Source organism: Hemitrygon akajei, chromosome 4 (genome assembly GCF_048418815.1).
Source record: "Hemitrygon akajei chromosome 4, sHemAka1.3, whole genome shotgun sequence".
Taxonomy (NCBI): Eukaryota; Metazoa; Chordata; class Chondrichthyes; order Myliobatiformes; family Dasyatidae; genus Hemitrygon; species Hemitrygon akajei.
In genome coordinates, this window is record NC_133127.1 from 68,053,226 (window position 1) to 68,076,667 (window position 23,442).

Below are 23,442 nucleotides of genomic sequence, written 5' to 3' on the forward strand. Positions count from 1 at the left end.
TTTACGTCCATATTTGCTGACTTAATTCAGAGACACGAAAGCATGCAAAGTGAAATCAACATGAGAAATAGTTTAGCTGAGTATTTAGACACGTGTTGCTTTTCTCCTCCAGCACCTGAGATGTTGTCCTTGAAGTTAAAAGAGAACTGATAAAAAGTACAATGAATGATGCTGAATGTCCTGGATGATTATACAAGGTGGGTAAAAAGGATCACAATGGGACAAACCTAATCACAACAAGATATAGTTTAGTTGGATTTTTCCTAGAAGTAATCAATGAAGGCCACAAAATAATGAGCTGTGGTGCACTTGATCACTAATAAATGAAGAGGCTTATTCAAAATGCCTGTAATGCATCCAGCATTTCTCTTAACACAAAATAGATAAAGCAGAATACTAAATTTATTGTGAAGACAAAGAAAGATTATACAAGAGACAAAACAAGTACACATTACTAAATACTTACACTTGATCTTTAGGTTTCCTGTAGCCATGTAACAATGTTGTCAGGGAAAATAGGCAATTTTCATGCATTTAAAAAAAAAATAATACAATATGTATCCGTTCAAATATTGAAAGTATACCTGTACATAACGAACTGTTACTGGTAAAGCATTATATCTAAACTTAACTATTTTGATATCTTATTTAAAAAGTAATCACATCAAGACCAAACAAAGAAGGAAATTATGTAAAGTTCACACCTAGGACAAGTAGAAAAATAATTTCTCCCTTGCACTTGGTAACAATTAACTCTCTAGAACATCAAAAACAGGTAACACTATATATAGATTAACTAATTTGCAAAAAAACTGCACCTGCCTGCTTCACCCAATTTTCATGCCAATATAAACAGATTGAAGGTTACTGGAAAGTGTAGATGCAGATGATCAAATACTCTGTGGAGTAATGTGGTTTCTATTCTATTCTGAAAAACAGAATGAAGCATGTTGGAACTGAATGCTATTTAAATAGCTGAGTAATTGTTCAATTGTCTATGAGAATTTAAAATAAGGGGATTTAGTATTTAGATGCTCTCCTGTTTCATTATGTATTATGCTTAAAATATTAATTAGCTTAATAATCAGGTTGGGCCAAAAGAGCAGAATTTATGGATATTGATTTCCTGTCACCCTCCATATGGAGTGTACTGGAACAGCAAAAGCAGCAGAATGAAAAATGCCACTGGAAACTGGGATTTACACAGAAAAGTGCACACAAGTCCCAGCATTGGCTCCGGTAGTAAGGTAAAAAGTGTGCTTCATGAACTGCTTTTTTGTCATTTTAAATAGTTCTTTTGGAAATTTTACTTTGCTGATTAAATCTTCACTAGATATTTAGTTAGGAAACAGCCCTGAGAAATTATAACTCCAAGTGGCTAACCTCACTTTGATATTTTTGGGTAATAGTAAAACTTAGGAACATTCACAAAGGATATAGTATGGGTTTTCCAAAAGAAGTGATCCAATACACGCTTCCTTTATCATTGGACGAGCCATCAAAGTGCGTCTTCGCCAGTAAAACTAGAAATGATTTCGAACAAAATATGTTAAATTTATAACACAAAAAGAGCTTCCTTAAAAATACATAAAAATTCATGCGACATTTTATTGAATCCTGTCATTTCACCTTTCAAGTCAATACCAATTTATTTGATTGCTACAAGGGGCACAATTTCCAACATTCAGATTTTCCCTTCATTTTATAACCACCCCAAGTTTCTTTCCAGTGCTGATAAAACATACATTGAACTTTCCATACACACATTCTCAGTTATTGCAGCAAACAGTAACTGAATATGACGTTCACCTTTACAGTCAAACTGCAGTCAAAAAGTTATTTTGGGCTTAAATTCCTGACTAAGCAATAGTGTATACATATCATAAACAACCTGGCCTAGAATTCAACTGATTATTATAGCTGTTTAATCATTGTAGCCATTATGGTGAATGCTGCCCTTACACAACATCCATAAGAAATAAAACCACCGCAGAATTTAATAAACAAAAAATTCCACCACGCTATTCATTTGTTCAGATGAAGATCAGTTCACTCAATATAGACTAGGGATAAACACTTGGAATATTCATGGTATAGTGCTAAGCAGCACGTTACAACTATTTCTAATATTTTTTAGTAGAGGGAAACACAGTTCTTTATTTTAATTTAGTTGAACCAATATTTCTATGGATGCTGACATGCTTCACAGGAACAGCTTCTTCACCTCTGCCATCAGATTTCTGAATGGACAATGAATCCATGTGCATGACCTCATTATATATTTTTGCTCTCCTTTTACACTACTTATGTATATAATTCTTGTGTCATTTACAATACTGGCATGCAAAAGTTTGGGCACCCCGGTCAAAATTTCTGTTACTGTGAATAGCTAAGTGAGTAAAAGATGACCTGATTTCCAAAAGGCATGAATTTAAAGATGACATATTTCTTTAATATTTCAAGCAAGAATACTTTTTTATTTCCATCTTTTACAGTTTCAAAATAACAAAAAAAGGAAAAGGGCCTGAAGCAAAAGTATGGGCACCCTGCACGGTCAGTACTTAGTAACACCCTCTTTGGCAAGTATCACAGCTTATAAACGCTTTCCGTAGCCAGCTAAGAGACTTTCAATTCTTGTTTGGGGTATTTTCACCCATTCTTCCTTGCAAAAGGCTTCTAGTTCTGTGAGATTCTTGGGCCGTCTTGTATGCACTGTTCTTTTGAGGTCTATCCACAGATTTTTGATGATGTTTAGGTCGGGGGACTGTGAGGGCCATGGAAAAACCTTCAGCTTGCGCCTCTTGAGGTAGTCCATTGTGGATTTTGAGGTGTGTCTAATTAGGATCATTATCCTGTTGTAGAAGCCATCCTCTTTTCATCTTCAGCTTTTTCACAGACGGTGTGATGTTTGCTTCCAGAATTTGCTGGTATTTAATTGAATTCATTCTTCCCTCTACCAGTGAAATGCTCCCCATGCCACTGGCTGCAACACAAGCCCAAAGTATGATTGATCCACCCCAATGCTTAACAGTTGGAGAGGTGTTCTTTTCATGAAATTCTGCACCCTTTTTTCTCCAAACTACCTTTGCTCATTGTGGCCAAAAAGTTCTATTTTAACTTCATCAGTCCACAGGACTTGTTTCCAAAACACATCAGGCTTGTTTAGATGTTCCTTTGCAAACTTCTGACACTGAATTTTGTGGTGAGGATGCAGGAAAGGTTTTCTTCTGATGACTCTTCCATGAAGGTCATATTTGGGCAGGTGTTGCTGCACAGTAGAACAGTGCACCACCACTCCAGGGTCTGCTAAATCTTCCTGAAGGCCTTTTGCAGTCAAAAGGGGGGGTTTTGTTTTGCCTTTCTAGCAATCCTTCTGGAAAATTTTCTTGGTCTTCCAGACCTGAACTTGACCTCCACCGTTCCTGTTAACTGCCATTTCTTAATTACATTATGAACTGAGGAAATGGCTACCTGAAAACGCTTTGCAATCTTCTTATAGCCTTCTCCTGCTTTGTGGGCATCATTTATTTTAATTTTCAGAGTGCTAGGCAGCTGCTTAGAGGAGCCCATGGCTGCTGATTGTTGGGACAAGGTTTGAGGAGTCAAGGTATTTATAAAGCTTTGAAATTTGCATAACCTGGCCTTTCCTAATGATGACTGTGAACAAGCCATAGCCCTAACAAGCTAATTAAAGTCTGAGACCTTGGTAAAAGTTATCTGAGAGCTCAAATCGCTTGGGGTGCCCAAACTTTGCATGGTGCTCCTTTCTTTTTTTTCACTCTAAAATTGTACAAAGCAAAAATAATACAATAACCTTGCTAAAAATGTTGAAAATAATGTTTCATCTTTAACTTTATGACTTTTGGAGATCAGTTCATCTTCTACTCACTTAACTATTCACAGTAACAGAAATTTTGACCAGGGTGACCAAACTTTTGCATGCCACTGTATACTTATGTATTGTACTGTACTTCTGCCATGAAACAACAAATTTCACGACATATGCCATTAAAATTATACCTGATTCTGATTCAGTTTCATAGGACTCTTAACATTCTTCACTATCTTGCTTAATATAAGAATCTGAAACCATTATTGACTATGTGGATCTTAAAGCATACTCCACCATTCAATGTAATGCCTGATCGAGTATTTGTCTGAACTTCAGTTTCCTGGCTGTTCTCCACAACATTTGCCTCCCCAACAGACTAAAATCTTATTAATGTAGACTATGAATAATTCAACTTCCATAGCTCTCTGGGGTAGAAAATTCCAAAAAGTTCTCAGCAGAAATTCACTTTCATCTCTATCTGAAATGAACAATTCCTTATTCGAAAGCCCTACTCCGAAATTTTATATTTACCCACAAGGGCAAGCAAGCTCTCTGCACTTCCTTTGTCAAGAACCCTCCAAATTTCAAAAAGATCACCTCTCATCCTTTTAAACTCTTGTGAGTTTAGACCCAACTTGCACATCTGTTCCTCAAGACAATCTCTTAACCCCAGGGATCAATCTAGTGAACCTTTGGTGAAATGTTTCCAGTAACTGCCAGATGAATATATACAGATCCACAATTACTCTTTGGGAATTATCAGTCATTAAATATAGAAACAAAAGCTATATGCGCTACACCAGATGTGGCTTCAGCTTTGCCCTATTGTGTTGTAGCAAGGCTTTTCTACTTTAAGTTATATCTTCTCTATTTACAATTTTTCCTCTTATCTTCGATTTGCCAGCAAAATTAGCTGCAATTTCATGTTTGCATTTCACCGTTTCAATGTAACTATTTACAAATACTGATAGTTTGACATCTGGTTCACTGGGAGCTTGCTTTTCATTGTGTTTCACTTCTCAGGTGCCCCAGCTCCCAGTAGGACCCCCAAAGAGTGAAACGCAAACACAAGAACAAGCACCCAATGACCCAGATGTCAAGCCATTAGAATTTGTGAAATTATATTGTGAATTATTGGAATTTTACTGTAACCAAATAGCAATAATACTTTTAATTAAAAGTTGCAGTAATGGTCATCATGGCTTTAAGAAATCATATATCCAGCTATTTTATGTCGATTACATAGAGTTTAAACTAATTTTATTTGTTTCCACTTACATGGTCTCCAGTGCCTGCCAGATGAATGCATACAGGTCGATATTTGCTCTTCCATTCTTTGGGAATTATAAACTGAAACCTGCAGCAATGGCAGTGTGAGTAACTTCACGTGGCAAGTGGCACAATGATGTGATAATCATAAATCCTAAACACACAGAACCTGGACTGAGAAAGACATCTGATATATAATTTATCTCAGCTAACATGCAAACAATTGCTTTTTCGTGATGTGTAGAAATAAACAACCTTATCCTAAACCTCTACAACGTGAAATCCTTTGGATAAAGCTGTATTCTTGATAGCTACTAAAATTTAAATTTCCTTAATATGTAAAAAATGAATAATTTATTATGCATATATTAGAATTTTGAGATTAAGTTAGACTTTGAAATGTGTCGGCATAACTTTTCCCTTCTGAATCCGAAGAAGCACTTACATTTATTCCTATCCTAAGAGTTGACTCTGTTATATCTAACAGGAGGACGTGGGCATACTGTCAATACAAGGAGTTGAGTGTCCTAATCCCTGGTAATGTCCACATTCATTGTGCTGATCTGAGCCTCACATCTCAGTGTTTATAACCACAACATTTGCACCAATACCAGTCCTGACAGACAGACTCTCCGGACTGAACGGTGGGCAATCCCTTCCTGCAAGATTGGCAACAGAGAGCAGAGATTTATCCCATGCGTCAGAAATATCACTGATCCCTAAAATGTATTGGTTTTCCAAAAGCTTGTGGCTCACAATTTCATCACTCAGTTAGTAAAAGTAATTTGTGACATTGTAAGAAATATCTTAAACTTGACCAAACAAGGGGAGCTTTTGAGGTTCATAGAATTATTTTCTTCATTATGAAATATGAGAACCAGAAAATCAACAAGTAGTATAAACCAAAGACAGTAAATGTATTAATATTTGGTACTTTGCAGGAACCACAGTTAATGATAAATATTGCTATTTTGTAATTAATCATCCAGGACAGCTTGTATGTCCAGAATATTTTAAAGACTTTGAGCCTTCATTAATAAGTTTTAGAAAAGCAGAAGCTTTGATGATAGCTTGAGGCTAAACAGGGAATTGTGTATACTATCATGTAGACATCTGCTTGGAGAATCTGGGGGCAACTGAACATGGGCAAAATTGAGCCTGTCAACCTGATTAAGGCAAATCGCTAGCCCCAATAACATTTAAAAAAAAAACAAAAGAAGCTAAGCACTCAGCAGGTCAGACTTTCCACAGATGCAATCTGATCCAATGACTGATTCCAGCATTTTCTGTGTACATTTCAGACTTTCAGCACCAAGTTCATATTTTCCCAAAAAAAGTTGTATTTGGATTTGGTATTAAATTTTAATATTCACATCTTCAGCCCCAAGACACTTCATCTTAGCAATACAACACATCCCTTTCTTTTACTTTCCACTGAAATTGCCATTGATCTCAATTTTCCCCTGGAATAAAGTACCCCACATTCTCACTACTGAGTAAGGATGATTATTGGTTTTCTTTTTGGAAAATATACATGATTATTTTGTGTCTGTAAGCATCATTTTGGCATTCCAATGTGAAAATCTTTAAATTTAAGAACTTCCATCCTTTTTTTCTAGTCAATTCAGCCCTGCTATTCGGTCCTTCATGGTAATTATACACTCTTAGGTCTTACATCATCCTTAAAATTGTATTTTTTTTAGTGACTCTACACTTTTAAAGAGAATAGAACTGCACAGAATTCCACATATGGTCCAAAAAAGACTGTATACTTATCAAAAAAATTCTCTTTTTCTGTCCTATCCATCTAGAATTTTATAGCCCCATGATTACATGTGTGAATCAGCATCTCCTAACACCTGTTTGGTTCTATCCAATTTGGTCTCATTCTTCCATGAGAGTAAGTATTTCCATATTTCTCCTTCCAAAAGAATCACCACAGAAGGATGGAAATTTATTTGCTATTTGGAAACTGTTTATATTTTAAGGTCCTCTAATTTTTGTGGAAATTTTCCTTAATGTAAACAACATTCATTAAGTTGGAGTTATCTACAAACTGAACTGCACTTCAGAGCCCAACAGAAATTCTATCGCTGATCCCCATGAAATAATGTATTCATCTTCTGCCAAATTGAACAATTACATTTCACTCTGTTCTATATTACTTTATGACATATTGTGGAACACTAATTTAAATCATTTCAAAGGCCGGCAAAAGCCTGACTTTCCTTTCAGAAATCAGTCCTGTAGCCTCTCTTTCAGTTAGGTTGCTACAATTAATTTCCATTTAATCCTTGAATATTGTTTCCAATATCTTTCCAGTATGACATTAACCTAACTGGTCAATAGTTCTGTCTTTTGATTTCCAAGAATAATGTCCACCAGACCTCTATTTCCTTTATTACTTAATATGCCTTTTGCATTTCTTCCCTACCTTCAATACAATCACCTGTGGGTACAATTCAACTAGTTCAACTGCAGTTAGGCTAGTGTGTCCTAATCTGGAAATTAGTCTTTACAAGAGATATCAAGTCCTCAGAGATGGGACAGAGGAGATTTAACCAAACGTATAGAGAAATAAGGAATGCAGTACACTGAAGCTAATATTATTCTCTTTTAAAAAATGAGACTTTAAAACTTTAAGACTGTAAAACTTTAAAACTTTAAAAAGACTTTAAAACTTTAAGACTGTAAAATTTGCAGTCTTTTGACCACAAAGATTAATTGATAATCTGACAAGATTATTAGCAATTGGAGGCTACAGGTTTGAAATTATGGCAGTAAAAGTTAAGAAAAGGAGAATTTCTTTTGAGTTCATTGAGCTTTGTTGATCTAACATTGGAAAAAAATCTAGCAATAACTTAAGCTATACTGAAAAATCAAAACACTTTGAAGAAATAATACTGTAAAGCTGGAAATATGAAATAAATACAAATATTGCTAGAAACATTCAGCATAAGAGGTGCCAATTGTAAAGAAAGAAGCAGAGTTAACATTCCATGCTAACAGTTTTCATTAAAATATTTCTGGGCCTCATAGAAAGAACAAGGAACTGGGTCTTGAAAACCCAGTAGACATATCGTGGGTCAATGAAACTTCTTCTGTTCATTATGCCAAGTTTAATTACTTCCTTATTTCCAACCTATATACAGCAAAATGCTTTGACATCTTTTTGATCGCCTCTTCTAATATCACATTTATTTTGGTAGTTTCTTTAGTAACCACCAAGGCTGTCATATCACCATTTATCCTGTTCTTCTCTTGATCCACTTATCTTCCTTTGTTTTGCTATTTTTGGATCAGTGAATATTTATAATATTTATATTATCTGATAGTGTAATTTGGCATTTCTCTTTGACTTCCAAATCTTTTTATTCAAGACAGTTGTATGCATCTTTGTATTTGCTTTTGGCTTTGTTCCAACTAATCCATTCATTAATTTCCCTCTTCATTTTGAGTTATTGGCTTTCATATTTTGAAGCAAAATATATTACCGTGAACTTCCAGTCATCCAACTAATTTCTTCCTAAAAGTGTTTGAAGTCTTGGTCAATAATTTTCTCCAATTTACCTTCCCAAGTTCTATCCTCCATCTCTCAAGATTAATTATTTTTCCCCAAAATGCAATCTGTATCTTCCTTGCACATCTCAGTATCATTAGTCATAGAGCTGTACAGCATGGAAACAGACCTTTCAGCCCAACAGCTTCTTGACCAAGGTGTCCTTTGAGCCAGTTCCACTTATATTTGGCTGAGATCACTCTGAACATTTTCTATTCATGGACCTGTTCGAATTTCCCTTAAATGGTGTAATTGTCTGCCTTTACCACTCCTCTGGTAGCTCGCTCATATACTTGCCACCATTTGTGAAAATGTTACCTCTCAGGTCTCCTTAAATATATGCTGTATATTTTTACGACTCCCCTACACTGGGGAAAAAACTGTCAATCCAGGTAGCCTATCCCCATCATGACTTTATATACCTCTGCAAGGTCAATCTTCAGCCTCCTTCACTACATGGGATACAATCCCAGCCTAAAAAGTCTCTTCTTGAAACTCATACCCTGCTGTCTGTATGCTGTCCAGCATCCTTCTTATAGTATGGTGACCAGAACTGTACATAATATTCAAGGTCCAGCCTCTCCAATGTCCTATATAGTTGTAGCATGACAACTCTTGTACTCAGTGCCCCATCTGATGTAGGCAAGTGTTACAACGAGCCAAAACAATCAGTACCTCGTGGTCAGCTGAAGCCAATCAAAGGCTGCTGTTCACTGATTGGTCGTTGTCCCAGTCAAGGACTCAAGTGTTCTGGGGTAAAATATTGAAACAGTCTTACTGGGGAGTGAGAGTTTGAGTGGAGTCTTGAAACTGGTGCAGTTTTATTGAATAAAGGGTTATTTTGAATTCCAGCTTGTTGGGCTTTGGGTCTTATCAGTAGTTATCGGTGAGCAAAAATATCAAGCATGTCATAAATCATCTTCAACACTGTCTACCTGTGTTGCCAATTTCATGGAACTATGTACTTGTACCCAACGTCTATCTATTCTACAACACTCCAGGGCCCCGTTATTGAATATGCAAGTCCTGTCCTGATTTATCTCACCAAAATGCATCACCTTACACTATCCGAGTTACATTCCATCTGCCATTCTTTTATGTAATCTCCCAGTTTATCTGGATACTGTAGTAACGTTAGGTAACCTTCTTCACTATACACCATTCCACCAATTTTGGTGACATCCGTAAACTTTCTAATCATGCCACTTATATTCTCATCTAAATCATTAATATTTATGACAAATAACAGAGGACATAGTACTGATCTCCACAGTACAACGCTGGTCATATGCCTCCAATATGGAAACACAACCCTTCACTACAACAGTGACGACTGCCAACATAGCTCATCCTAGACTCCATTATGATCTCACCTTTGGGACCAGTCTACCAAATGGGATCTCGTCAAAAGCAATGCTAATGCCCAAGTAGACAATATCAACTGCTCTGCCTTTATCATCCTTTTGGTTACCTTTTCAAAAAATCTTAATTAAGTTCATGAGACACGATCTTCCATGCACAAAGCCATGCTGAGTATCCCTAATCAAGACTTGCCTTTCCACCATTATAATCCTTATTAATCGTGATCATTATTGTTTAAATGATCCCCTGTATCTTCCTATCTGTTCTGTTTCATTTCTCAGTCTTGAAATCAGGAAATTATACTCAGGTTTCTTGCTTAATTTGGCTAGGCTTCCACAAACTGTTTAACTTTAGTGACTTTCTATCAAGAGTTAGTTTCCTTCCAGCAGGACCTCTATAAATATTGTTTCTGGATATTAATCAAAAATAATGAACTCTTAAATATTATTGACCCACTACTATTCTACGCTCTTCTTCTTAAAAGGTTATCCACCTTGCTAAGAAGATCTTAAAAGGAGCAAATTATACCAAATTCTCAGAGTCAAGTCATGACACATACTTTACAGATATTCTAACTGAATCGTTTAACTAGAAAACATTTAACAGTTCATATATTTTTAATTAAATCTGATAGATATGTTTCTAACAATGTACAGATGAAAAACTATGCTTACTAACATAATTAAGTTGTCTAATCCACTGTACTCAAAATGGATTTTTGACATCATTAACTTTTAACCTTGAACAAACGATGGTCAAACAATTGCATGCTGATGACACAATGGAAGAGGGAAATAGATCAGAAACTGTTAAAAGTTGGCATCATCAGTAATTGCAATTACATATTATGAATAATATAGATTAATAGAATAAATACCGTTTTTAAAAATCAGATAATGCTGGGAAAAATTGGGGCATTTATGAATGTAACCTATACATCTTAAAAAGAAAAATCTAATGTTTTCTTTTACCTGTTTAAGGGCAAATCACATCACATCTCAAAAAGTCTTGCAAAACCATTCAAGAATCAATTGTATGCTTTCATTTCCTTACCTTGCATTGACAGATTCAGCTGGCATAATCCCTGGCAAATAATGATCCAGTGGAGATACAAAGTGCCCATCCATGATCTGACAGTCTGCCTGCTCCTCTACCTGTAGAGAAAACCACTATTGTATTCAATTATGCAACAAAGAAATGAACATCAATTTCCACATACCCTTCCCATATTTAAAAAAGACATCTTCTCAGGCTACATACTGCTAAGCCAGGAACATGACATAAACTAGCCTTCCACTGGTGAAGCATGGTGAAGAAAGGCTGTCCATGAGCAATGTCCATCAAATATCTGTCATATTAATCTTATATTCCAGCACCTGGCCTGTAGTTTAACAACTCATCTAACAACTTCTTGTATATTATAAAATGACTTGCCTTTAGCATTCTCTCAGTTGGAGGCCCAAATATTTTCAGCTGCTTAATCAATGGCCAAGCAGGCAGAATTAAAAGGTGGTACACAATTAAATTAATAGCCTCTTTAAAAAACACTACAGGTTCCAAATAATTGTAAAAGAGGACTTGTCTCATTAATTCATAAGGTTTTGCCTGCCGCACCTCACCCAATCATTATCTGTGAAATTGATGCATAGGACGAATGCTGTACAATTTATCTTTGGGGGAAAAAAATCAAATTGTCACGAATTCACTGCTGGCTTTAATACTAGCCCAGTTCCTCCTTAGTTCCATTTGCTCCATGGAAGCAGGAGTCTTCTTAAATACTGCAATGCAGGTTATTCCTGGGTAATGAATAGCTTCCTTTTTATAGAAGTCCCAACATCGAGTTTGCCCACACTTTGGGCAATACACAATAATCACTACCTGGTAACCATACCTCCATGATACTGTAATGAGTGGCAACAAAAACAGAGAAGACCAAATACTGAAAGTGGGGGGAGGGACAAAAGGGGGCCAGACATAACAATTAAGGCGTACTTATGTCAGACTTTTGAATTTATTAATACTATGGGAGTTAATTCACATGTATGGGTGTCAATAAGATGGGTGTTCCAAAAGTTGGGATGACCTGTAACAACATTATGCCATAAAGCAAACCATCAAGCCACTTAACAGAAGCCATGGAAAAAGTGCCATTGCAATTACTTCATTCCAAAAGTAAATTTAATACTTAAATATCTCTGAACAGAGAAATGGAAGGTAGGGAAACCACCTCAAAATCTATTTGAGACCATACAAATAAAGCCTCAAAAAATCAGACTGAAATACAAATGATTTTCCAGAATTGGTAGGGAACAAAGAGCCTAATGAAAAGGAGGAAATAAAGAAAACAGCATTAATAAAACAAAATTCCCTCAAGACATTAAGGGAATTAAAAACTGATATATCGTCAGGACCTGATAGGTGACATCCTGAGTACTACAAGGTGCAAATGAACTCTTTAATAGATATCAGCAAAAGGAGGGAAATAAATGGAGTCAGTAAGGGAAGTGATAAGAATGCACTGGGAAAACATTAACAGGATTAACAAAATCAACATGAACTTATCAAAGGGAAATCATCTTTGACAAATCTAATTTTTTTTCACAATTTTCTATGTAGGATATATGGACATAATATACTTGAGCAACACACACAAAACATATATATGGACATAGTATACTTGAGCAACACAAACAGAACTCAGCTCAGGAAACATCTGTGGAATAGAATGGAGCAGTCAATGTTTTGGGCCAAGATCTTTCCTCAGGACTTAGAAGGAAGGGGAAGATACCAGAATAAAAAGGTGGGGGGAAGGGAAGGAGGCTAGCTAGAAGGTGATAGGTGAAACCAAGTGGATGAGAAAGGTCAAGGGCTGGAGAGGAAAGAATCTGATAATAGAGATGGGGCAGAGGAGAAAGGAAAGGCAGAGGAAACACACAAGTCCACATAAGATGTTAGAGTGCATAATTTAAGCAGATGGAATAGCAGGTATCACATTGCAATGGATGACAAAACAAAATTAATAGAATAAGTGGGCCTTTTTCCTCATCATCTAGAGTGGTCTAGATGATGAGGAAATCATAGCTGATGAGCCCCATCTGATTTTAATATGCCAGTAACCTACCTTTGCCTCTTATCCTGCCAGTAGAAACAAGTTTGCCGAGCATAGTTGCTAAGCCACAAGTGAAGGGCAGGAGCTGGTCAGAGGCTATTTCAGACACATGCCATTGGGAGTATTTAATAAGCAGTGGGAGCTTACCCCACGGCCACCCCCAACTATTACAACCTTAAGGAACCACTCATGATGATAGAACACGAAAATGATGTTGAGATAGAGAATTAGCAATGATTATATACACTCAGAATATGTTCCCAGACACCAACATGGTATCAGTGCTAAAAGCTTTCATTGTTGCCTTATAATTAGAGGTAAATGTGTTACTAATAGCACTGCGAACCTCATTTGAACCCAGCTTTCTTATTGCCTTTTGCTACTGAGCCAGGAGTCTGCCACTGACCTCACAATGTACTGCTCTACAATTAATGCAGAAAAACTGCTTAAAAGGGCTAGTATGAAAGCCAGGGCAGTACGGTGTACAGAGCAAGGCAGGCACTGTAGCCACTCAATGCTGAGGAGTGGGGCCCAGGGCTGCATTCGGATTGTCCTGTTGGAGATTGGCAGCACCTTCTCCATATGTTAACAGACTGCCTGGATCCTGTGGTTTCTGTCAGCACCACCTGTTTGATGATGAAACCCAACACCTCAGTGATGAGCAGCTGACCATTCACCATGGCAAAGTCATCAACAGCCCTAAAAGGCAACCATTCTGTATCTATCCATAGGGCAATTCTTTGCTGGGAGAGTGCCAGCAAAGGCCAGGACTCAAACTGAGCTCTTGACACAGCTATAACCAGAGAAGCTGAGAAGGTAGAGGGGGTTATGCCAGATTCCCAAAACAGCACAGCGTAACCTGAGCAGATGTTCTTTGTAAAGTATGGAAAGGGATATGTACCTGAGCATTCAGAATGGAGTATCACGTGTGCTATAATGAATCACTGCCCTGTGAGATAGTGCTATTCAATGATGGAGCTGATTCATATCGTATTTTTTCCTCTTTCCTTGTTCCCAGTCCAGTGATGCCCTGAACATTTATTTTTAAAATAAAGATTCCAACAGCCAATGTAAATAGGCAATTCCCAAGAATGCTAAATGGAATTAGATGACAACTGCTACATAGTCTAAAAACACTTCCATCTCAACAACATCCCTCTGCTGTCAGGTTCTCTGTTCTACCAATTCAGTATCAATTTCTTCAAGATTGGAAAAACCAAATCCATTAACTCCCAAACCCAAGTATAGGCTTTGTTCTTTTGAGACTAATTCATTCTTCCAATGCATATGTTCAGACTGAGCTAAAGAATAAATGTCCTGCAATAAAATAAATTTGAAATATTGAGCAGGTCATGCAGAAACAATGTTAACATTTCAGCTGAATAACTTCATATGAACAGTAGAAAGAACAAGAAAACAAGCACATTCAACACTTCAGTGAAAAGGGACAGACTGAGAGGACAAATGATTGTGATAGGAAAGTCACCAAATGAATCTGGATGACACAGTATTTATATGGGTTGGGAGAACCTTATCAATGCTATTAAAAGTAAGAAGGGGGAGAGATGAAAGAATACGTGTTAGGATGAAGCTTAAAAGAAACTGGATGACTCAAAATGGCATTGGTGCTGGCTAAGAGAGGATTAATGAAGATTTATTCACTAGCCAATCTATCTGAAGCTAATATAAACTTCAATAATCAATTGTTGCAATGCCCACAGTTCCGGCCTCATCCATCATAAGCTCCAGTTTATTCAAAACATAGCAATCATCAAAATATTAGCTTCACTCATACCTGATCTAAATTGCTCAGATTAGTCTGCAAACAAACTCAATTCTTTCTGGAACCTTGCTCTGATCTGCTATTTTGTTCTCCAACATCTATACCTCAAATCCTCCTCAATCACAGTGCATTAGACACTCACTTCATTTTACTATAGTGCTATACTTTATCATTTTAATCGGTAATTATAAAATGTTGCAATGGAGTTAGCTGGATGTGCTTTCCCCCAATTGTTTATCTTTAAAACTGTCTCATTCACTGTTCATCTACTTACACATTTACTTGAGTCTTGTTGGATGAAACTTGGACAGTAAGGGGCAGGGACAGCCAGTGACAATAGCAAAATCAATCATAATCTACTCCCAATCTTGTCCTGATATAATGTTGATACAGATGATTCATGCAGTAAGAACAGGACTTTTTTTTAAAAACACTTTCTTCAATATAAGTATTTTAAGTCAGTTTTCACCCACATTCTTCCTCTGAATCTGGGACTGTAACAGTAACTAAAAAGTTAATTTGAGATTGTTTATCATGAAAATTACAGCAATTATTTGATAGTTCTAACTTAAAACTGATTAAATCATCCTTGACAAATTCCAGGGAATTCAATCCAAATAAACTTTTAACCCTATAACCCTAGGTATCATTACAGTAAGACAAACTTGAGGGAAGCATTGATCAACCAAATATTCTGATCACATTTTATGCATTTTCCTGCTACACACAAGTTCACAGAACAGAAAGATGAAACAACATCAACAAAAACCATTTTGTTCATTTTTGGGGGCTAGTCGATATATAGATGTTTATCTAACAAATTAATAGAGGTTCATCTTAATAATTTCCCACATTAATTCCACTAACTCAAGAGCAATCCAAGAAGTTATAATTGTAAGTATACATAAACTGACAACCAGTTTTGTCTTTTCACTATCCTAAATTTATAAGGAAGCTAGAAACAATTCTATCATACATGAAGTATTAACAGCACTTATACAGCTAGGTATGAAATCACAATTGGTTCTAAATATCCTCAGCATTGATGCACTTAAGCCACATTTAAGTTTTAATCTATTTATTTTCCATTTCCCACCCATGTCTTGCCAACTCACTAAATCCAACTCTGTACATCAGTGTCCTGCTTCACTCAACATAATTATCCCATCGTCAAGATAATTTTTTAAAACATTATTTTACTCCCACAGCTGCTAAAAACTCAACCATGCATTTGAACACACTTCGATTTTCCAACATCTTCCTCGTCACCCCCCCCAACTATTCAAAAGCATTTTATTCACAACTGCAGCACAAAATCCATTTGAACTGAGCCAATAATCACTTAGCAGTCCTTTTTCTATTAACTTTCAGGGGTTACCTCCAGTTTACTGACTTACTTCGCAAATCATTTCATTTACTCATGCCATCCATACCTCTTCATCATATAAAAGTTCCTACTCTCAAATTATTTGAAAGAACAGTATCAGTTGAAAGTTCTACTCCGCCTATATTTCAAATGCTTAACTGATATTCAACTGGTCGGTAAAAGTCTTGGAGCTTTACTATTTCTATGCCTTCACCACAAGGTAGGCTTTAACATCACAACCAACTTCAAGAACAATTAGAGATATGGATTAAATGCTAATTATGGCACATCCAACTAGGGTCACTACCATTTCTTTATATTCTAGCATAATTAGTCTTGAAGAATTTAATTCCTTTCCTCTTGCTAAGTTTCTCCTTACCATCGGAAGCATTCTCAAAAATCAACCTCTTTCGCAATGACTTCAGCTCTTTCTAACATCTCCAGATGCTAAAGTGCTAAGTCTGACTTGCTTGTCAAATGTTTCTTAAATTAAAAGATCAATACAAGTGTCAACTGATACTAAAAATTATATCCTGCCATGACTGAACCGAAAAATATGAAGCTACAGAACCAGTTGAGGATAGAATTCAGCAATTGATATTACCAAAATTAATCTACAATAACATGTATACTATTATTATTTCCCACGACAATCCAGGAGATTCTGCTGGAATCCAACACCAGAATTAGTACTTTCTATCACAACCTAGCCAAAAATCAGCTTTACAGAGGTATGTGTATCTAGTTAAATCAGCCAAAGACTGAAACAATTATATTCTGGCACACAACCTAATCTAATGCAAAAGTCAGGCACTTTTAAAAGATCTTTTTGTGACAGTTTATTACCTTGTCGATGAATATGGGATAGTCTTTTGGTACTAACTGTTGACATTTTTCTCTGTTTCCTATTGTTTTCCTAAATTCAAACAATCTGCAATTTTAAAAGGAAAACAATTACATTACTTTAGTGAATTTTATATTCATGTGACTGTGAAGTATTTCATTAAATGTGCCCATCATATTGTTGAACACCGTAAGTTGAAGCATACATTTGGAATTACAAACAAAAGCAAAGCAACATTATCATTTACAGAATTAAATATTAAAATTTGATAATTGATCTCTGTTTAGAGAGTAAAGCAGAGACTTTTTCCCTAAGGAGAAAATTGCTAATACAATGGGCACAAAATTATGATGACTAAAGTATAGGAGGGTTGTCAAAGGTTGCGGTTTTTTTTAAATGCAGAGAGAGAGGGGTAGTTGCATGGAACACATTGCCAGGGTCTGGTAATGCAATACAATACAAGCAGATACAATAGGGACATTTAAGAAACTCTTAGAAAGGCTTGTAGGTGAAAGAAAATTGGAAGTCTATGGGAGAGGGAAGGATTAAATTGATCAGAAGAGTAGGTTAAAAGGTCAACACAACATCATGGGCCAATGGGCCTGCACTGTCTGTACATTACATTCTATGTTCCAGTGTGTTGGACTATTAATTGGATAACATCCAATAGTTTGTAAAGTCTTCCAATCTGGCAAAGTTGAAGCAGGCTAAAGTAATAAAATTCTAACAGTATTGTAAATCAGCAGACAAACCAGCTACAAAATCAATCCCACAAATGAAATAGTCCACTAGGTTACTGTAACAATGTACACTAAAATAATGAGTGACATAATCAAGAAATGACACCAAGAGTACCTTCTGAGATCGTCTGGTTTTCCCCATCCTTGGATGAAAAACTTCGTAAGAAGGAATCGTCTATAGAGGACGTCCAATTTACTGACACCCATTAGAAGGTCCAATTAATTTTAAATACATCTAATTAAACAAAAAATATTTTCCAATCACATATTTAATAGGTAAATTAAAGATATAAAATTATTACAATTACGAAAACATAATTAAAATTATTTTATCCAATACTTAACAAATGCTAACATTTTTACATAAATCCTCAGCTTTTGAAACTATAAAGGAAAAAATTCTTGGCATCTCTCAAACTAGGCTACTTCCCCAAAAGTGCAAATATTAACTTGACCCTTGGAATTAAATTACCTCATTCTACAACTACAGTTGCAAGAAAAAATTTGTGAAGCCTTTCCAGTTACCTGGTTTTCTGCATCAATCAATCGTAAAATGTGGTCTGATCTTCATCCAAGTCTGCCTAAACTAATAACACAACAAACAATTGTACTTTTCATGTCTTTATTGAACACATTGTTTAATGATTCACAAGTATGTGAACTTTTGTATTTAATAATTGGTAGAACCACCATTAGCATCAATAACCTCCACCAAACGTTTCCTGTACAGGCAGTCCCCCGGGTTACGAATGAGTTCCGTTCCTGAGTCCATCTTTAAGTCAGATTTGCACGTAAGTCGGAACTGTATGCAAGTCGGAACAGGTACATCTACTATTATTTAGCGTCAGTTAGTCAAATGTTTGTCTTAGTATATAGTATATATTTTACCTTTCTATGCATATAAAACACTTAAGAAACGTATATATTTCAATAATTAAACCACTGCGTCACTTAGTATTAATTGCAGCTTTCATCAGGGCAGGGCCTTTTACATCCTCCATTATTCTCACTTTATCCTTTAAAATTGTTCCGATCGTTGACCGACTGTAGCCTAACACTTTTCCAATGACTGATGGCGTTTCACCTCCTTCCGATTGCTTTATTATTTCCACTTTATATTCCCACTTTATTTTTAATCGTGATCGTTTTCCATCAACAGAACAGAAACACTGCAGGCGGCAGGTCCCAAGCTCCGCGGGGTCCTAAAGTCTACCACACTGAGACAGGTTAAATGGGACAAGTGAGGGCAGTGCTGACTAGAAAAGTGTGTGTGGGGGGGGGGGGGGGGTCAGGGTGAATCTTACTAAGAACAATTTAAGCCAAATACAAAGATACACACTCAACACAGTGTCAACGGCAACAACTTAAAATGGCGGATAGCGTTCTCCTTCTTCAGTTTGTAAGTCGGACTTTCATAACTCGGGGACAGCCTGTATCTACTGTCAGACCTGCACAATGGCAAGGAGGAATTTTAGACTATTCCTCCATACAAAACTGTTTCAGTTCATCAATATTTCTGGGATACCTTGCATGAACAGCCCTCTTCAGGTCATGCATCAGCATTTCAGTTGAGTTAGGGTCTGGACTCTAACTTGGTCATTCTAAAACACAAATTTTCTTCTTTTTAAACTATTCTGTTGTTGGTTAACTCTGGTGTTTCAGATCATTGTCTTGTTGCATCATCTATTAAGCTTCAGGTGAGACCGCTACCCTGATATTCTCCTGTAAAATGTCTCCCATTCTTCCCTCAATAATTGCACTGAATCAGCTAAGCAGCCCCAAACCATGATACTCCTTCACCATTCATCAGCTGGGATGAGATTTTGGTGTTGGTTTGGAGTGCCCTTTTCCCATCAAACACAACAATGAGCATTTCTGCCAAAAAATTCAACTTTTGTCTCATCTGTCCAGAAAACATTGTCCCAGAAGCATTGTAGAACATCCAGGTGGTCTTTTGCAAACTTGAAACGTACAACAACTTTTTATTTTAGAGAGCAACGGTTTCCTCCATGAACTGCATTGTTGTTTAGTGTTTTTCTTACAGTTGACACATGAATAGAAACTGCAGCAACTTCTAGAGATTTTTGCAGGTCTTTTGCTGTTACCCTTGGGTTATTTTTCACCTCCTTCAGCATTGCACATTGTGCTCCTGGTGTGATCTTTGCAGGACGCTCACTCCTAGGGAGAGAAGCAACAGTACTGAATTTTCTCCATTTGTAGACAATTTCTCTTACTGTGTACTGATTACTGTTTAAATGGTGTACTCAGTTATTGATGGGAAGTAGTACAATTGTTTATGTGTTATTAATTTAGGCAGATTGTGTTTGTCTATTATTGTGACTTAGATGAAAATCATGACCACATTTTATGAGTAATTAATGCAGAAAACCAGGTAATTGCAAAGGGTTCACAAACTTTTTCTTGCAACTATATATCTGTAAGGAACACAAGTAGTAGGAGCTGGTGGCCATATACCCATACAAATGTCTCAACAAGAAAATGAATGATCTTGTACCTCAAATACGTTTCCCCAAAGTATTCCTTTCCAAATCTAAATTATATCAATTTCAGCAACAACTGCGCATCCATAGCAGTGGTGGAACATTCCAAAGGCATACAATACTACCAATAAAGTTCTTACTCCAATCATAAAGGTGATTACTCCAATCCTTCTTTATGTCCTCCAGGCTAGGGATTTGTTCTTTGAAGTGACAAAGGATGAGAGGAGACTTGATCTAGATTTATAAGATTATGAGGGGCATAGGTAGATAGCTAGCACCTTTATCCCATAAGAGCAATGGCGAATACCAGAGTACAAAGGCTTAAAGTAAGTGGATTAAAATATAGGAGAGATGTCAGAGGCAGATTTTTTTAATATACAGAGAATGGTGGATGACTGGTAAACACTGTCGGGAATGGTGGTAGAGGCTGACACAACAGTGACATTTTAAAGACTCCTAGATAGGCACATGGATGTAATAAAAAATGGAGGGTTATGGGCTGTCTACGAGTGAAAGGTGGAATATAGTTAAATTGGTCAACAATTTAATCTTCAACTCCTATAGAACTCAAGACTCCTATACCCCGTCAATTCTGGTCTCTCGTGCAAATCTGCCTTTATTATTACTGGCTGTGGCCTTCAACAGCTAAGGCCCCAGGTTTTGGTAAACCTCTTTACCTTCCCCCTTTTAGAAATTCTCTAAAATCTGTTTCTCCTAATTTCTTAAAAGTGGCTTAGCAATAAATCTTGTATAAGATTCCAATGAAGCACCTCAATATATTTAATAATTCTATTATTAAAAGCAAGTTATCTGCAGTTCCTAGACCTGCTCCGTTTTTACTAAACAACTGAACAGGTTACTTGCTTTTTTGAGGCAATGCTTCAAAAGGGTGGCATTCATCATTAAGGACCAAAATCACCCTGGACATGCCTTCTTCTCATTGATACAATCAAGGAGGTGGTCCAGGAGCCTGAAGACATGCACTCATCAGCTTCTTCCCCACCACCATCAGATTTCTGAATGGACAATGAATCCATGTACATTACCTCAATATTTTTTACTTTTGTTATTGTGCTCTTTTTTCACTACCTATTTTACATATATTTCTTATTGTAATTTATAGTTTAAATTATGTATTGCAACACACTGCTGCCACAAAACATCGACCACGTGCCAATGTTTAGAGCGAGGGTGCATCCACGAGGTCTTATATTTTGCCTTCTGCTGGAAGATGGTGTTGGTTATGGTAAGGTTATGCTCAGAGCAAAGAGTAAGTAGCCTCATGCCACTTGCATTGATCTTGCCAATACCATGCCTACCTAGCACTCCACTCCAAATCCTGTTATTCTGTCCCACCCTAGAGTTGAAGTCCCCAAGCAAAAGGATCTTATCATTCTCACAACATATACCAGTGATATTAAAACTGATTCTGTTTCTTTTTATATTACAAGATGAGGGATTGAAAACATAGGTCATTTGGCCCCTTGAACTGGGCTCCATGATTTAATCAGGTCACTCATAATCTTATCAATAGCTCCTAACCCACTGCTTTCCCCAATCTGGCTACATCACTGTTTCCACTCCCCCTTCCTCTCAACCACTTGAGTTACAGCCTCTCATTTTCAACCTGCAAAAATCACAATGTAGTTCTGTTCAAGATATCCTAAACATTTTAGTCAGTGATATTGGTGGTAAAGGAAGAAACAGCAACCAACAGCCAATTCCCACACAACAATGGGACAAAATCAGGTGATCTGTTTTCTGCAATGTATAAGAACCATTTACTAGTTTGTCAAACTTTTAAACAAAATCAAATTAATTTTACTTTTGCTAGTTACTGTTTAAGCAGTATTTTTTGCAAAAAAGGTTACGTGCTATTTTCATTTTATTCTAAATTTACGTTTCATTAAACATTTTTACCCGTAAAAATGCCATCAGCATCCACCAACGTATTTAGAGTGGGATAGATTTTACAATCACATTCAATCTCTTTTACATCGCTTAAAACATTACCAAAACACATTAGAATTATGTCCTGATCCGAATGAGCTCCTCGATTTGCCTGGAAGACGAGAACGCTCTTCTTCATCAACCGATCTTCATTATAACCCAAGACTGCACCGAAACAAAACGGGTCATTCAAGTAACATCTGCAATTCGAGAAGTCAGAGGGTCAACCTCACTAGCAATCGAACCATCGTGTACAATATAATTTCAAAATAAAAATAAACCAACGGACAACGGCGATAACAATCGTTCGCTTTGTTCTTACTCACTTCAACCACAGTGCTCGTCCTCATCCCGTTACCAAGAACGCCGCCATCTTGCAAACACCGCGTGATCCAGCAGTCCTCCAATCAGCGCCCAGAAAACCTGCAGGTCGGAACTGAGCTGAGGGCGGATGGGGATGGTTGGTATGCTGAACAACGCAGGTTGTATTAGGACAGGTAGAGGAAATGGCTATAGGTGGGAAAGAAGGTTAGTGCCTCAGTAAATCAAAATAAAATTTTCTTCTGTTGACTTCATAGTCTACCTCCTCATGGCCTTGAGCCTTAACTGTCTGTACTGCACTCTCTGTAACTGGAACACTATGTTCTGCATTCTGAATCAGATTCAGGTTTATTATCAATGACATGTGAAATTTGTTGTTTTGTGGCAGGAGTACGGTCCAATACATAAAATATACTGAAAGTTAAAATAAGAAATTGGGAAAATGCTTGAAGCTATCATCAAAGAAGAAATGGCGAGGGATCTGGAAAGAAATGGATCCAGAAATGGACACAGCATGGATTCAGCAAAGACAGGTTCTGTTTGAAACACTTGGTGGAGTTCTTTGAGGATATAATGAACACAGTGGATGGAGGGGATTTCCTTGGATTTCCTGAAGGCATTTGATAAGGTGCCGCATAAAAGACTTATCCATAAGATGAGAATGCTTACAGTTGGGGGTGATGTATTAGCATGGATAGAGGATTAGTTAACTAATGGAAAGCAGAGAGATGGGATACATGGGTGTTACTCTGGTTGGCAATCAGTGGTGAGTGGTGGGCCATAGGGGTCAGTGCTGGGCCCGCAAC

At 36.8% G+C, this 23,442-nt stretch overlaps 1 protein-coding gene across 8 annotated transcripts in view; it reads right to left on the reverse strand.

Moving 5' to 3' along the window:
- The window catches only part of abhd18 (abhydrolase domain containing 18), a 61,967-nt gene extending 39,255 nt beyond the window's left edge, over positions 1-22,712 (reverse strand). Inside the window, exons 1-10 of one of the 8 annotated variants that reach the window (XM_073042803.1) lie at positions 22,642-22,712; positions 22,379-22,515; positions 19,970-20,042; positions 18,390-18,450; positions 17,980-18,099; positions 17,127-17,211; positions 11,076-11,176; positions 5,111-5,189; positions 1,437-1,523; positions 467-492 (exon numbers count right to left, since the gene is read on the reverse strand). In XM_073042803.1, the coding sequence (XP_072898904.1) occupies positions 467-492; positions 1,437-1,523; positions 5,111-5,189; positions 11,076-11,176; positions 17,127-17,211; positions 17,980-18,071 (470 nt within the window). In that variant the 5' untranslated portion in view covers positions 18,072-18,099; positions 18,390-18,450; positions 19,970-20,042; positions 22,379-22,515; positions 22,642-22,712. Of the gene's footprint in view, positions 1-466; positions 493-1,436; positions 1,524-5,110; positions 5,190-11,075; positions 11,179-17,126; positions 17,212-17,979; positions 18,100-18,389; positions 18,451-19,837; positions 20,043-22,285; positions 22,516-22,641 lie in introns of those variants that run through there. The other 7 variants (XM_073042801.1, XM_073042797.1, XM_073042798.1 and 4 more) reach the window with 7 other exon arrangements.
- Between the last annotated feature and the right edge of the window lie 730 nt (positions 22,713-23,442).